Source organism: Amblyomma mixtum, chromosome 8 (genome assembly GCF_055824585.1).
Source record: "Amblyomma mixtum isolate Tamu chromosome 8, ASM5582458v1, whole genome shotgun sequence".
NCBI lineage: Eukaryota > Metazoa > Arthropoda > Arachnida > Ixodida > Ixodidae > Amblyomma > Amblyomma mixtum.
Window position 1 is genome coordinate 140306487 of NC_143019.1, and position 15463 is coordinate 140321949.

Genomic DNA, 15463 nt, shown 5'->3' on the forward strand with positions numbered 1-15463 from the left:
AGGTTATTCTAATCGGAAATAGTTTGTGGAAGGAATGAGTATTTAAAGCAGTTTTTTCGAACGCGATAAGGAGTTAAAGTTAGCTGGTGTCGTTGTCGCGTCACATAACCGGACGAAAAAACAAGCAAATCGGTGAGTTCCGTTCAGTAGTGTCGCTTGATTAACTGATACATAAATTTAAGTCGTGCACAACGATTACGCTCCGATATTGTCGGAAGGCCAGCTTGGATTAAAAGATGTGTTACTGATGTACGTTGGTAATTGTTATATATGTATCGTGCCGCCCTCTTTTGAACCTTCTCTAATTTATACATGTTAGTTTGCGTGAATGGGTCCCAAATGATAGAAGCATAATCTAAGGTAGGCAGAACAATACATTTGTAAGCAAGTAGGCGTACAGATAGGGTAGGCAATCGCAATGCCCGTCCCAAGAAAAACAGTTTACGAAAAGCGTTACACGTTATGAAGTCAATATGTTTATTCCAACTAAGAGTGTTAGTGACCCAGAGCCCTAGATATTTATATTCTGTTACTTCTGTCAGTGTCATGCCATTAATACACTAATTGAAAGGTAAGACTTTCTTTTTGTGGGTGATTCTCATTAGTAGAGTTTTTTCAAAATTAATGGACATTTGCCATGCTTCACACCATGTGAACATTGTTTGCAACGCACTATTAAGTAATAGCTGATCGGAAACATTTCTTACTTCTGTATAAATATGTTCATGGTGTCACATATTACACACAAGAATAAAATGCTGGCGGCAGATTGCATTGAAGTGAATATACAGTGAAACCTTGTTATAACGAACAAGTAAAAAGTCATAAAATAGTTCGCTATATCCGAAATTCGCGATATGAAACTTCCGTCAGAAACGCACGCAACAGCGGCGCAATTTAGTCATTGAAGGGACAGCAACTCTGGTGATCCTTACCAGAAAAACGGAGAGATGTTTTCCTAGATTTTGGCAGTTTTTCGAAGACGCTCACAGCTATTCCGAAGGCCACAAAAATCCGAACGCAAGTAGGGTTGTCCTCCCGCACAGCACCGCAAACACGTTAGGAATCTGCTATGGTGGCTTCCCCGCATAACAGCTCTGTCGCGTGGAAGGCAGTACGCCAGAGCGAGAGCTATCGCCGCCTACACCACCTCCTCGACAGCAGACGTGAGCGCAGGATTGTTACTATAAACTTACAACCGCCTGTGCTACTGCTTTGCCGCTTCACCACCAGTCACTTGAGCAGTGAGGCGAAGCCATCGAACGGCCTGCCATCGAACGGAACAGTTTGGCACTGGGGAGTTCGATATATCCGTTTGATGGCCAACCGCATTCGATATATAAAGTAGAAATTGCATGTGTTTCTCAAAAATATTTACAAAGAGTTCGATATAGCCAATAATTCGTAATATTTATGTTCGTTATATCGGGGTTAGACTGTATAACATTTTTTTCTCATCACAGTTCACTAAAGGGAATGCCATTTTGCCATGGTGGCCTCCATGACTGTGACATCTATACCGGCTTACAGTTCTCAAACATGGAAGGTGCCATTGTAGTTGGGTATATTTTCCTGAAAATTCACTGCGTTAGTGAACGAGTTATTTCCGATGTAAGGGTACAACTAAGGCCAGTTTTGTCTACTGTGCCTAAAAGTATAATGATTTAGCCCTTGCTTCATCTTTGAAGGCACTTTCAAGTTCAAATGCCTACAACACTTTCCATGATTTGCAATTATGGGTAAAAAGAAGACCTGTGCCACAACTGGCCCATCTCAAAGTATAAAAAAAAAGGCTTTTTGTAACAATTTAAGGGTACGAGCCAGTTATTTTCTGTAGTTGACTCAATTGGCACATATTTATTGCAATCCTTCTGTGGAAACCATAAGAACGGTGGACTTACTTCTTCAGTCAAATGAATGCCCAAGGTATAAGGAAAGGTGCCATTTCATCTGAAATAAATCTGCACAAAAAGCCTCTTTTCTTCTTATTTTGGACATTCCTTTGACTAAAGAAGTAAGTTCACCGTTCACACGAATTCCACAGGACTGCAATAAATATGAGCCAAGTGTGTCAATTCCACAAAAGAACTAGCCCTGCACAAAGGAACTATACCCCTTCAAGTTTCAACAACCCAGTATGTCAAATTTGTGACGATCCAATTGTACCCTGTGTACTCACTCTTATAACAATCTCGATGTCAACCTATTCTCAGTGTTAGGCATCACTGAAGAGCGGGGAGGGGGCAATGTGTGACTACCAGCTAGTGTTTAACGACTCCTTGTCTATCCTTTTGTGAGGACTGTTGCCAAAAGAATAGCAAGAAGTTTGTTGGATAAAAATTGCTTATTTACTTCCCCAGGGCCCTTGAAGACTGCCTCTGTCAAACCCACATACTTTAAATGCCTCTTTCTGGTCCTGTCAATTTCTGGCTGAACACTTTTAAACACTCCAAGCTTACACTCATTCCCAGCACAATGCCTGCTGCATTGTGTTTTCAATTTTTCACTCAAAGTCCGGTACATTTCGCTGAAATAAAGTTACCTACAGCCTGGCAAGCACACAAATAGAGAGGGAACTGAATTCCAATATTTTTAACGGTGCAAAAAAGGCACACACACAGGAAAAGACAGAAAGGAACGTACAGTAGGACTGTAAGACTGTCCGTTTCTTTCTGTCTTTTCCTGCGTGTGTTCCTTTTTGCGCCGTTAAAAATATTGTAACATGAACCAAGAAGCCCTGCATCAAGTACTTTTGGAACTGGATTCCACTGCCTTCACTTGCACCCACTCTCAACTACAAATGGTAGTAGCCGAGTGTCCGACTGTGCTGCTATAGCTACAAATCAATGTCAACCCCACTGGAAGCACACTGGAAACCACTCACTGCACCAGTCTCGTCCCGATGGCTGGATATCCGCCCACTCAGCATGCTGGAACAAAACAAAACAAAAATCGAGAGAACACTAAGGCTCTGCCTCCAAAAGTACGACACGACAGCTTTAATGGGGTCCCGTCAGTGGTTCCGCTTGCCCACACAGGCACTGTTTCCACATTACGTGAAAGACCACACAACACACAGCCAAGCCATATGAACGTGCCTGCGTGGCCTAGGCGTAGCGTGTCTGACCCACAACCTAAGGGTCTGGGGTTCGACTATTTGCCTGAGGTTTCCTATCAGTGTAGATACTTACATGCCCTAGTGAGGCTGGGTCATGTGGCGACCTTCTAGTTTCAATCCCTTTTTACGCACCAAAAACCATACACACACACACAAGAAGAGAGAACGGGCAGAGCACCACTCACAACTAGTTTATTTGCAGAACCCAGAAACATACTATACACTTAGCCAGCGCCTGCGCAAGGAATAAAATTGTGCATAAATGTGATAACTAACGCTCAAAAAACTTTTTTCAAAAAACTGCCTTTCTTACTGATACAGAACGCTTCAATCAGTTCCCTGGCTTTGATATTGCTGCTTCTGGCGAGGATCTGCACGGCTCACAGGATCTGATATTGCCACGTATCATTGTAGTGTCCGTTTGTTCGCACTCAAGAAAGGGGTGTTATCATGTTTGTTTGTGACGCCAGAAGCAACCAGACTAATCTTGAATGATCACAGCCATGAAGAGCTGCATCTACGTTTTTCTAGATTACTGTAGATGATCTTGACCTGTTATCTCGAAATTTCCTTGCCGTCTTTAAATTGAACGATGATAAATTGAATGTTGAACAATAGTTCGACGACTGATGAGCACGTTTGTTGCTTACACCACCGCCGAGTGATTCAGTTCTTTTGCGGGTGCAAGTCAGCCCAAATAAAGAGCTTCGTTTTCAAGTCTTCTTGGTGTCTTCCTGACTGCTGGATTGCCGTCACTACAACGCGACAATATGTTTCGGCAAATTTGGCCCCTCTTTATTTTGTTCTATGTTTCGTTCATGTTCCCTGATTCGCTCATTCATGCTCATTCCTATATTCGCTCATTCCTATATAGAAACGACCATGTTAATGAGCGAATCAGGGAACATGAACGAAACGTACAACAAAATAAAGAGGGCCCAAATTTTCCGAAACATGCCAGATTGCCCTTCACGCTCTTGTGAGCCATGCTTCTTATCCGTGCGGATCCTTGCCAGACGCAACAATATCAAAGCCAGAGAACTGATCGAAGCGTTCTACATCAACAAGAAAGGCAGTTCGTGTGTCACCGAAACTTCTGTATGTCTCTATCAGGCAGAAAAAAAGTTTTTTGAGCGTTCGTTACCACACTGATGCGTAATTTTCTTCCTTGCGCAGGTGCAGGCTAAGTGTATAGTATATGTATCTGGGTTCTGCAAAATAAACTAGTTGTGAGTGGCGCTCTGTCCCGTTCTCTTGTCTTGTGTGTGTGTGTGGTTTTTGGCGCCCTTACTTTACAATGAGTTAGCCCAGCAAGAAGTTCTCCTTTTTATGCCACAGCTCCATGCAGGATTTCACGACCTCCTCGACCAGACCGACTTTTCCGCACACACTGGTGATAACACCAACTAGGCCGGGTTCTCCACTGACCGTTAACACTACTGCGTTAAAAAAGCGGCCAGTCCACACACTATTCAATGATGTAGTCCAGCTGCTGCAAGAGCCTCTCTTGACCACAGTTAGCGACATAAAGGAGGTGGGGGGTTTGAACTGCTACTTTTTTCTTCCTGCAGCCTACCAGCATTCATTTCTACAGAATGAACCATTTACTACATAAATATCCCAAACACATCCAACTCCCCTGAAAGAGATCCAAAACATAAATTTAAGGAAAGTGCCAAAACTCATTCCCACACCATGATTACATAACTGCAGCGTAAAAAAAGACGACCAAAAAGGACGAAAACACCTACGACACGGACAAACGCTGCAACGCAGCACTTGTCCGTGTCATAGGTGTTTCTTCCTTTGTGGTCGTCATTTTTTACGCTGCAGTTATGTGGAAGCAAAGTAACCAACTTGGCAAGAAGCTCGTACCCAAACCATGATTACCAGTGTAAAATCCCACCTATAATTTGAAGGTAATTGCAAAATATTGGATGATGGGGGCCGATTACCTCCAGGCATGAAAATCCACAACAGGCCTATGGTGAAGAGAGCCTTTGCATGTTCTGACGACCATCCCTAAATAAGATGGCAACCAATAGGTTTTGGGGTGGGGGGCTCGGTACCATGCAAACACAGAAAATGCCAGAGGAAGAGTCCAAACAGCTCATTAGAAGGTATGAAAATCAGGTCATTACAGCTTTTGGCGAATCGCCCGTAGAAAAATGATAGGTGTAAGGTTAAGAGATCGGAAGAGGGTGGAGTGGGTGAGGGAACAAACGCGGGTGAATGACATCCTAGTTGAAATCAAGTGGAAGAAGTGGGCTTGGGCAGGGCATGTAATACGAAGGCAAGATAACCGCTGGTCCTTGAGGGTAACAGAGTGGATTCCAAGAGAAGGCAAGCGTAGCAGGGGGGGCAGAAAGTTAGGTGGGCGGATGAGATTAACAAGTTTGTGGGAATACGGTGGCTGCAACTGGCAAAGGACAGGATTAACTGGAGAGACATGGAAGAGGCCTTTGCCCTACAGTGGGCATAGTCAAGCTGATGATGAAGGTAATCCAAAAAAAAAAAAAAAATATGGTCAAGGTCGTTCCAACAAAGGAGCAATATACTCCAGAAATGGACTCACCTTGTGAAAAAGGAATCGGGCACCCATGTCAGTGTCTGCCTGGATGTGGCAAACCTAGAGGGAAGAAGAGAATGCACAGAGCGTCAGGGGCAGCTGGCCGGGAGCAAGTATGCGGGACATTGCAAAGCACCAGCCACAGGTGCGCGTGGGGTCCTCCATTAGGAGAAAAGTTTCACCACAGCCTCCCCCTCTTTCAACGAGGACCCTACGGTCAGAACACAGTGTAAAGACGAAGAATTTTTATAAAACATTTATTTCAATGTGGTGGAATTGCAACATATTGCCGCAGCTAGACAGTCGGGATGGCCAGGACACGTTTTACTGTGAAGCGCCAGGCAGCAGCGGACTCCCGAGGGCACCACATAGAAGAGACGACGAAGAAGAAGCACTGCCCGCCACCATGGCTAAGGCTAGCCAGAACAGCGGTTAAGGCAGTTCGGCCGGGAGACGGCGCCACGAGAGTGCCCAGGAATGTGGCATTGCTCCCCCCCCCCTGGAAAGCGCCGCCCTCGGCGCGGCAGGTCGTGTGGGCCGACGGCGGCTCCCCTGGGCACGGGATTTTGGCACACGAACAACTGCTGTTCATGGGGTGCCCGTGCAGAGGGGCAGTAGTCCTGGTGCATGGAGCAGTTATCGTCGACAGGCGCGGAATCCACTGTCTCGGCCGTCTTGATCTCTTGTGCGAGGAGGGAGAGAGCTCGCAGTCGTCTGGGCATTTGCTACTTCCAGTTCGAGCAGCACGCGGTCATTGAGCGTTCCCGAAACCGAGGCGTGGGTACTCTGTCCGACGGAGTATTCAAGCGGCAGCGTGTTGTGGTTGGACAGCAGGGCGAGTGTGGGATTCCATGAGGCGGTTCTGGCTGACCACCATCTCGACGGGCACGCACGCTGAACACCTTAGTCTTCGGCGCCCGCAGGTAGAGATGAGTGAGCTGCTAGCGGGCGTGGTACGGCTTCATTCGTGCGACATGCACAACTTCGGACGTTGGTCGTCGAGAGGAATGAACAGTTCCTTGAGGGAGAACTTCATAGTTTACCTCGCCAAGTTGGCGTATCACTCTATAGGGGCCAAAGTACCGCCGAAGCAGCTTTTCAGAGTGCCTTCGTTGGCGGATTGGGCTCCACACCCAAATGTTTTCTCCGGGCTGGTAAGTGACATCCCTGTGGCGATGGTTGTAACGGTGAGCGTCTTTTGCTTGTTGATGACGGATATGTTGCCGAGCAAGTTGGCGGGCGGCCTCGGCTTCATGAAGAAAGCGGTCGGCCCCCACGCTGTTCATGAAGAAAGCGGTTGGCCCCCACGACAGCGGAGTTTACACTACCAGGAAGAAGCATTGCGTCAAGCATAGTCGTGGCTTCGCGACCATGGACTAAGCGAAACGGTGTGAAGTGAGTCGTCTCTTGCAGCGCAGTGCTATATGCGAAAGTAACGTAAGGGAGTACTGCATCCCAGTTGCGGTGGTCGTCGTCGACATACATGGAAATCATGTCGGCGATCGTCTTATTTAGGCGCTCAGTGAGTACATTAGTTTGCGGGTGATAAGCTGTTGTTCGTCGGTGGCTGGTGCCGCTGAGTCGCATAACTTCCTCTGTCAGCGCCGAGGTAAAGGCCGTCCCTCTGTCAGTTATAACGACCGTGGGTGCGCCATGACGAAGCACAATGTTGTGCATGAAGAAGGCGGCAATTTCCGCAGCTGTTCCATGGGGAAGAGCTTTCGTCTCACAGTATCGACTGAGGTAGTCGGTGCCGACCACAATGTACCGGTTACCCAGCGAAGACTCCGGAAAGGGGCCGGGTAAATCCATGCCGACTTGGTAGAAAGGAACGTCTGGTGGATCAATAGGCTGCAGTAGTCCGGCTGGCTCAGTCGGTGGCGTCTTGCGATGTTGGCACTCGCGACAAGCTCTGACAACGCTGTACAACTGCAGCAACCCTGGGCCAGTAGTACTTTTGGCGTATCCGCGCCAAAGTGCGGGAAAAACCCAGGTGACCAGAAGACGGGTCATCATGGCACACCAGCAGGACTTCGACGTGCAAGGCCGTGGGTACGACGAGCAGATAGACAGCTTCCGTCGGGTGGTAGATTTTCGTATACAGAACGCCATCGCGCAAACAGAACGACGACAGTCCACGTGAGAAGATTCGCGGTGGAGACTCAGCGCTTCCTTCAAGGTACTCAATGAGAGGCCGTACTTAACTGTCGTCTCTTTGGTGTTGAGTGAGGACGGACGTGGAGATGGCGCCGAGAAACACAGAATCGGTGTCGGGATCAGCTCGGTTGTCCTCAACAGGAGCCCGAGACAGACAGTCGGCATCACTGTGCTTCCTACCGGACTTATAAACGACGGCGACATCGAACTCGTGAAGGCGAAGGCTCCATCGAGCAAGCCGCCCCGAGGGATCTTTGAGGTTCGCCAGCCAGCACAGCGAATGGTGATCACTGACGACTCTAAAAGGGCGGCCGTATAAGTACGGGCGAAATTTGGTCACTGCCCACACAATTGCCAGGCATTCTTTATCAGTGGTGGAATAGTTCGCCTCCGAGCGTGACAAGGTGCGGCTTGCGTATGCGATTATGCGTTCGAGACCATCCTGCCACTGCACAAGGACCGCACCGAGGCCGATGTTGCTGGCGTCTGTGTGCAGTTCAGTGTCGGCTGACTCGTCGAAGTGGCCAAGGATGGGCGCACTTTGCAGACGAGTGTGGAGGTCTTCGAAGGCCTGTTGTTGCTCCTGGCCCCAGAAGAACGGTTCGGCATCTTTGGTGAGGCGGGTAAGGGGCTCAGCGATCTGGGAGAAGTTTCGCACAAAACGCCGATAATAGGCGCAGAGACCCAGAAAGCGGCACACACTTCGCTTATCGGTTGGTATGGGAAAAGCAGCGACAGCGGCTGTCTTATCGGGATCAGGGCTAACTCCCTTAGTGCTCACGATGTGGCCCAGAAACTTCAACTCCTGGAGAGCGAAGTGACACTTTTCGGGCTTGAGGGAGAGACCAGCCGAACGAATTGCGGCGAACTCGGCACGCAGGCGCCTCAAGTGCTCTTCGAACGTGGCGGAGAAGATGACAACGTCAACCAGGCAGATGAGGCAAGACTGCCATTTTAGGTCGGCAAGCACGGTGTCCATCATCCGCTGGAAGGTGGCAGGAGCCGAGCACAGTCCGAAAGGGAGCACCCGGAATTCGTACAGAACATCCGGTGTAATAAAGGCGGTCTTTTCCCGGTCGCGCTCGTCCACCTCGATTTGCCAATAGCCACTACGTAAATCTAGCGACGAGAAGTACGTGGCGTGGCGTAGCCGGTCCAGGGAGTCATCAATCTGTGGAAGAGGACAAATGTCCTTTTTGGTGACTTTGTTTAGGCGCCTGTAATCAACACATAACCGTAGGGTTCCATCCTTCTTCGCCACAAGAACAACAGGCGATGCCCACGGGCTCGTCGACGGCTGTATCACGTCGTCCTGGAGCATTTCTTGAACTTGCCGGCGAATGGCATCTGTCACGTTCCTTCGAAGAGACCCAATAAGGCGGCTGGCATAACGGTCGCTGGTTTACGTTGCATTTATGCGCTGTGTTACTGTATCAACCCCCCCACTGTAATGCCAAATAGGCGCTGTGGGTAAAAGATAAATAAATAATAAATAAATAAATAAACAATAATGCGGTGCTTTGTGAGCGGAGTCTGCGATATACAAAATATTATTGAGCAGTAGCTTTTACTTTAAAGTGTAACATCGACAGGGGAAGGCAGTCTGCATTGCTGAGAGATCAGTGTAACAGCGAGCTTCCAAAGGAATTCCCATGCTCTATAAACCACAGAAAATATACAACACATTTGTATTTTGTTAGCTGCAAAAAAGAACCTGAAAAGGTTGCCTCAAAGTGGTACGGCAAGAAAATAGATCTCGGAACGCAACATCACGGGTCCTCAGCCACCAGTGTTGACAAAATACCGGCACAGCCATAACCCTGCACTATAAACAATGACAGGACAGGTCTGACAAAGTAAGGTATGGAGACTTCGCGCCCCATTTAGATGATAGGGGGGGGTGGGGGGGCACCTCCGTGCCCCTGCTGTGCTCATGGCCCCAGTGCATTGGAAGTGAGAGGCATCTCACCAGTTTCTCAATAAAGTTGTGTTTTCTCTCTCTCTACAGCTTCTCTGTTGGGAAACTCCAAATGATTGAGAGAGCTCATGAGACCTGACGACGTCATCACAACCTATGGGCCACCCTGAGTGATTGAGAGAGGTCATGTAACACTGTCACGTCATCACAACTTGCACACCGTGGCACGTGGCCACCTGTTTGTGAGCAGCCTGTCCACTGTGGCAGTGAATCTTCCATGGTGGTCACCTGTCAAAATCCCCAAAACTCCAAAAAATTCCATAATGACCCCCCAAAATTTTTAAAGTAGGCATACCCCAGAAAATGGATTCATCATCATCATCAGCCTGACTACGCCCACTGCGGGGCAAAGGCCTCTCCCGTGTCTCTCCAATCAACCCTGTCCTTTGCCAGTTGCGGCCACTGCATCTCCGCAAACTTCTTAATCTCATCTGCCCGCCCAACTTTCTACTGCCCCCTGCTACGTTTGCCTTCTCTTGGAATCCACTCCATTACCCTTAAGGACCATCGGTTATCTTTCCTTCGCATTACATGCCCTGCCCAAGCCCACTTCTTCCTCTTGATTTCGAATAGGATCTCATTAACCCGCGTTTGTTCCCTCACCCACTCTCCCTGCTTCCGGTCTGTTAACCTCACACCTGTCGTTTGTCCTTAACTCAAGCTGTACCCTTTTCATTAGCCTCCACATTTCTGCCCCATAGGTCAGCACTAGTAAGATACAGCTGTTGTATAATTTGCTCTTGAGATATATTGGTAAACTGCCATTCATGATCTGAGAGAGCCTGCTATATGCACTCCGCCCCATTCTTATTCCTCTAGTTATTTCCCTCTCATGATCCAAATCAGCGGTAACTACCTGCCCTAAATAGGCGCATTCCCTTAAAACTTCCAACACCTCACTACCATTTCCTTTGCGAGACTATTTAAGATTAATTTGGTTTCCAGCATGTTTATTTTAAGAACTATCGTACTGCTCTGCCTATTAACTTATTGACCATACTTTGAAACTCATCTCCTGAGGGACTTAGCAAGAAAATGTCACCAGCGAATCGCAGATTACTCCCGTATTCTCCATTAACTCTTATCCCCAAATGTTCCCATTTCAGGCCCCGGAATACCTCCTGTAAACAGGCAGTAAATAGCATAGGCGAGATCGTGTCTCGCTGTCGGACACCTTTCCTGATTGGAATTTTACTGCTGATTTTATGGAGAACTATGGTAGCTGAGCAATCATTATAAATATCTTCCAATATTTTCACATAACACTCTTCTACACCCTGATTCCGCAATGCCTGCATGACTGCTGTTTCTACTGAGTCGAATGCTTCCTCGTAATCAATGAACGCTATATATAGGGGCTGGTTATATTCTGCGCATTTCTCTATCACCTGATCGATGCCGCGAATATGGTCTATTGTTAAGTATCCTTCACGAAAGCCTGCCTCATCATTTGGTTGATTGAAGTCTAAGGTTTTCCTGTTTCTATTTGCGATTACCTTCGTAAATACTTTGTAGGCAACGAACAGTAAGCTGATCGGTCTAAGTTATCAAGTCCTTGATGTCTCCTTTCTTATGAATTAACATAACGTTAGCGTTCTTCCAAGCATTTGGTACACTCGAGGTCACAAGGCATTGCGTATACAGGCTGGCTAGTTTTTCGAGCACAATCTCTCCTCCGTCCTTCAGCAAATCTGCTGTTACCTGATCCCCACCAGCTGCTTTCCCTCTTTGCATTGCTCCTAAGGCTTTCTTTACTTCCTCCTTCGTTACTGGTGGGATGTCCCATTGCTGTGCTCTACTGCCTCTCTCATTAGCATTCTTATTACATTGGCTACCATATACACTTGCATAGAACTCTTCGGCTACTTTAAATATCTTATCTGTATTGCTATTGACTTTTCCCTCTTTATCTGTTACTTAGCACATACATCTGGTTTTTGTCTATGCCTAGTTTCTTCTTCACTGCTTTTAGGCTATCTCCGTTCTTTAGAACATGCTCGATTTTCTCCACATTAAACTTATATGTTGGCTACCTTTCACTTATTTATTAACTTTGAGAGCTCTGCCAGTTCTATTCTGTCCGTAGGGTTGGACGCTTTCATGCTTTGGCATTCCTTAATCAGATTTTTCGTCTCCTGAGATAGCTGTCAAACCACCCTAACGCCTACTTCTACTACGCACTCCCTAATGATACCTGAAGATTATTGTTTATTGTTTGAACATTAAGATAGTCTTCCTCAGTTAGAGCCGAACATCTACTCTGAAATATCCTGAATTCTTCTATTTCACTCTAACCACTAACTTGTTAATGGGCTTCCCTTTCACTAATTTCTTCCATTCCCTCTTCAGGTATAAGCTAATGCGAGACCTTACCATTCTGTGGTCGCTACAACGGACCTTTCTGAGGACCTCCATATCCTCTACGATGCCGGGGTGAGAGTATAGTATGAAGTCTATTTCATTTTTAGTCTCACCATTGGGGCTCTTCCACGTCCACTTCCTGTTTGCTCGTTTGCGGAAGAAGGTATTCATGATCCGTAAATTATTTCTATCTGCGAACTCTACTAATAACTCTCCCCTGCTATTCCTGAAACCTATGCCATAGTCACGTACCGCCTGGTCTCCAGCCTGCTTCTTGCCTACCTTCGCATTGCAGTCGCCCATTGGTACAGTGTACTCTGATTTTATACTTTGTTCACTGCCGATTCCACGTCTTCATAGAAGCTTTCATGGAAGGATGTAGGCGCATAAGCCCGCACCACATTCAGTTTGTACCTCTTATTAAGCCTAGTTGCAAAAGCTGCCACCCTCTCATTGATAGTATGAAACTCTTCTATGTGCCACGGTGGTGGCTCAGTGGTTATGGCGCTCTGCTGCTGACCCGAAAGACATGGGTTCGATCCCGGCTGCGGCGGTTCAATTTCGATGGAGGCAAAATTATAGAGGCCCATGAGCTGTGCGATGTCAGAGCACGTTAAGGAACCTCAGGTGGTCGAAATTTCCAGAGTCTTCTCTATGGCATCCCTCATAGCCCGAGTCGCTTTGGGGTTATAAACCCCCACAAACCAAACCAGAACTCCTGTATGTTGCCAGCTATACCCTGATTGATGAGGAATTCCCACACCTTGTCCTGCTCTGTCTGCTAATCCCCGACAGCACAGTACCTGCCCGCCCTTTAGTACTGTATACGCCTCATCTGTCCTCCTCACCTCACTAAGCCCTATGATGTCCCGTTTAATGCCCGAAAGTTCCTCGAACAACACTGCTAGGCTAGTCTCACTGGATAAGGTGGATTAATGGGTTGGATTAGTATAATCCCATATGATAATCCAATGGAAGGCACTCCAACATTGTAGAAGATGATGACTCATGCATACAATAAAAGGAAAATGGCAAGAACTCCCTGCTGGACCACGATGGAGCTTTGCTAAGTAGAGGCCAGATAAGGAGGCCCCAAATTGGCACTTCAAGGGTATTTTGCCACTCAAAGTGCTGCTTTGTTGCACTATCACAACGCTGACAGACACGGGAACGTCCTGAAGACACGGCAGAAGCTTTGTTGGCCAACCAGTGGAAGTCTAAAAGTGGATCGCAACCTGCTCCTCTCAAGAAGTGGAGGGGACACTTAAGCTCCGCCATGACGCGACAGCTAACGGGTTAATCCCCATATATGCGGAATTGATCATTCTCCACTTTCATAAGCCCCCACATCACTCCTGCTGAAATTTCGGAACCCAATCCCAATCACCATTATCTCAAACTATGTGGTGCAGTCTTGAGTGCCTAGTATTCTGTGAGACGTGTGATGACGTCCCATGGCATATTGATGTATCTCCTACTACAACTGTTCACATCCCATGACCCAATAAGCACACACATGTATATAGTCTGCAGACAACTGCTGAATGTGGCTTTCAACACAGCACAAGCTGCAGAAGCGGTTTTCATCACAACTATTCATGCAATACAGGGCCTGTCCTGAAAGTAACGAGACAAGTCATGGCGTGGCACGTGCAAGCCCTAGATTGGGAAACCGGTTTTGGGGGAAGGAGGGGGAACCTTCAGCTTCACAATGCGCCAAGCTCAGTTGGCTGCGAGCAAGCAAAGCGAATGGATGTGTTCAAGCGTGTGCCCCTGTTTCGTCACTGCGTCGAGGAAACCATGGAGCCAAAGTTGGAACAGCGCTACGCGGCGAAACTTTGCGTTAAACTGTGTAAGTCATCTACCGAGACCTTTGACATGACCAAGAAAGCATGCAGGAATGACGTAGTGTCCAGATCGCAAGTGTTCCCATGGCACAAAGCATTAACAGAAGGCCGTGAAGACGCTCAGGATGACACACTCAACATTACCGCCCGATAACTTTGCGAAACTTTGCGTTAAACTGTGTAAGTCATCTACCGAGACCTTTGACATGACCAAGAAAGCATGCAGGAATGACGTAGTGTCCAGATCGCAAGTGTTCCCATGGCACAAAGCATTAACAGAAGGCCGTGAAGACGCTCAGGATGACACACTCAACATTACCGCCCGTAACCGTTGTCGATGGGCACCCAGACTGCTGCTAATTGTGAACGTCTTCATGGCCATTTGTAAATGCGTTGTGCCATGGGAACACTTGCGATCTGGACATTGCATCATTCCTGCAAGCTGTCTTGATCATGTTGAAGGTCTCGGTAGATGACTTACACAGTTTAACGCAAAATTTCAGAGCGTAGCCCTGTTCCAACTTTGGCTCCATGGTTTCATCGACGCAGCGATGAAACAGGGATACACGCTCGAACATGTCGATTTGCTTTGCTTGCTCGAAGCCAACTGAGCTCGGCGCATTGCAAAGCTGATGGCTTCCCCTGCTTCCTCCAAAACCGATTTCCCAATCTAGCGCATGAGCGCCATGCCGTGACTTGCCTCATTACTTTCGGGACAGACCCTGTGTGGCAAATGGAAAAGCGCATGAACGGGCCCCTAGAAAGTGTAGTCAAGATGACAAGCTGTTTCAGCCTTCAGGCCCAGAACAGCTTGCCTGTTGTTGTCTGCAGAAAACAGACAAACTACGGGAAGAAAGAAAATATTTCCTTCTGGAACATCATTTCAGACAATGTGATAAATGTATGGTGGCTCACAATGTAATCTCGCTGCAAGATAAGACCAGATAAGACAAGTTCCAGCACTGGTGCATGAGACATAAAAAAACACTCTAGAACTTGAAATATAAAACGTATGCCCCAAAACTGTAGTCTTAACCGTGAACCAGGCTGCAGCAAGCCATTAGATCAGATGAGACAACTGGCGGGCATTAAAAACTTCACAGTAAGAATTATGAGAGAAGCCAACCGCCACAGAAATAAAGGGGCACAGGGGATTTTTAATTAATTTCTTTATTTTGTGGTGTTGATCAATTTATAATATTACTGAATATGTGATCGCTTAAAGGTAATTGATTAGAAAAGCAGAAGAAAAAACAACCACATGCCGCCGGTGGGATCCGAACCCACGACCTCCGAATTACGCGTCCGGTGCTCTACCGCTGGGCTACGGCGACGGCTCAACTGTTAAAAGCTCAACTGTATTTGCTTGAATGCGTTTCCTTCTGATTCGCTGTGGTTTCACAGGTAGTCAATCGCCGTGAATACCGGCGTTC

At 47.3% G+C, this 15463-nt stretch overlaps 1 protein-coding gene across 1 annotated transcript in view; it reads right to left on the reverse strand.

Annotated features, from left to right (window-relative positions):
* Positions 1–15463, reverse strand: part of LOC149334637 (BTB/POZ domain-containing protein KCTD3) — a 66313-nt gene that overhangs the window by 50121 nt on the left and 729 nt on the right. Inside the window, exons 2-3 of the mRNA XM_089555275.1 lie at positions 5694–5747; positions 2885–2930 (exon numbers count right to left, since the gene is read on the reverse strand). Coding sequence (XP_089411401.1) covers positions 2885–2930; positions 5694–5747 — 100 coding nt within the window. The remainder of the gene's footprint in view (positions 1–2884; positions 2931–5693; positions 5748–15463) is intronic.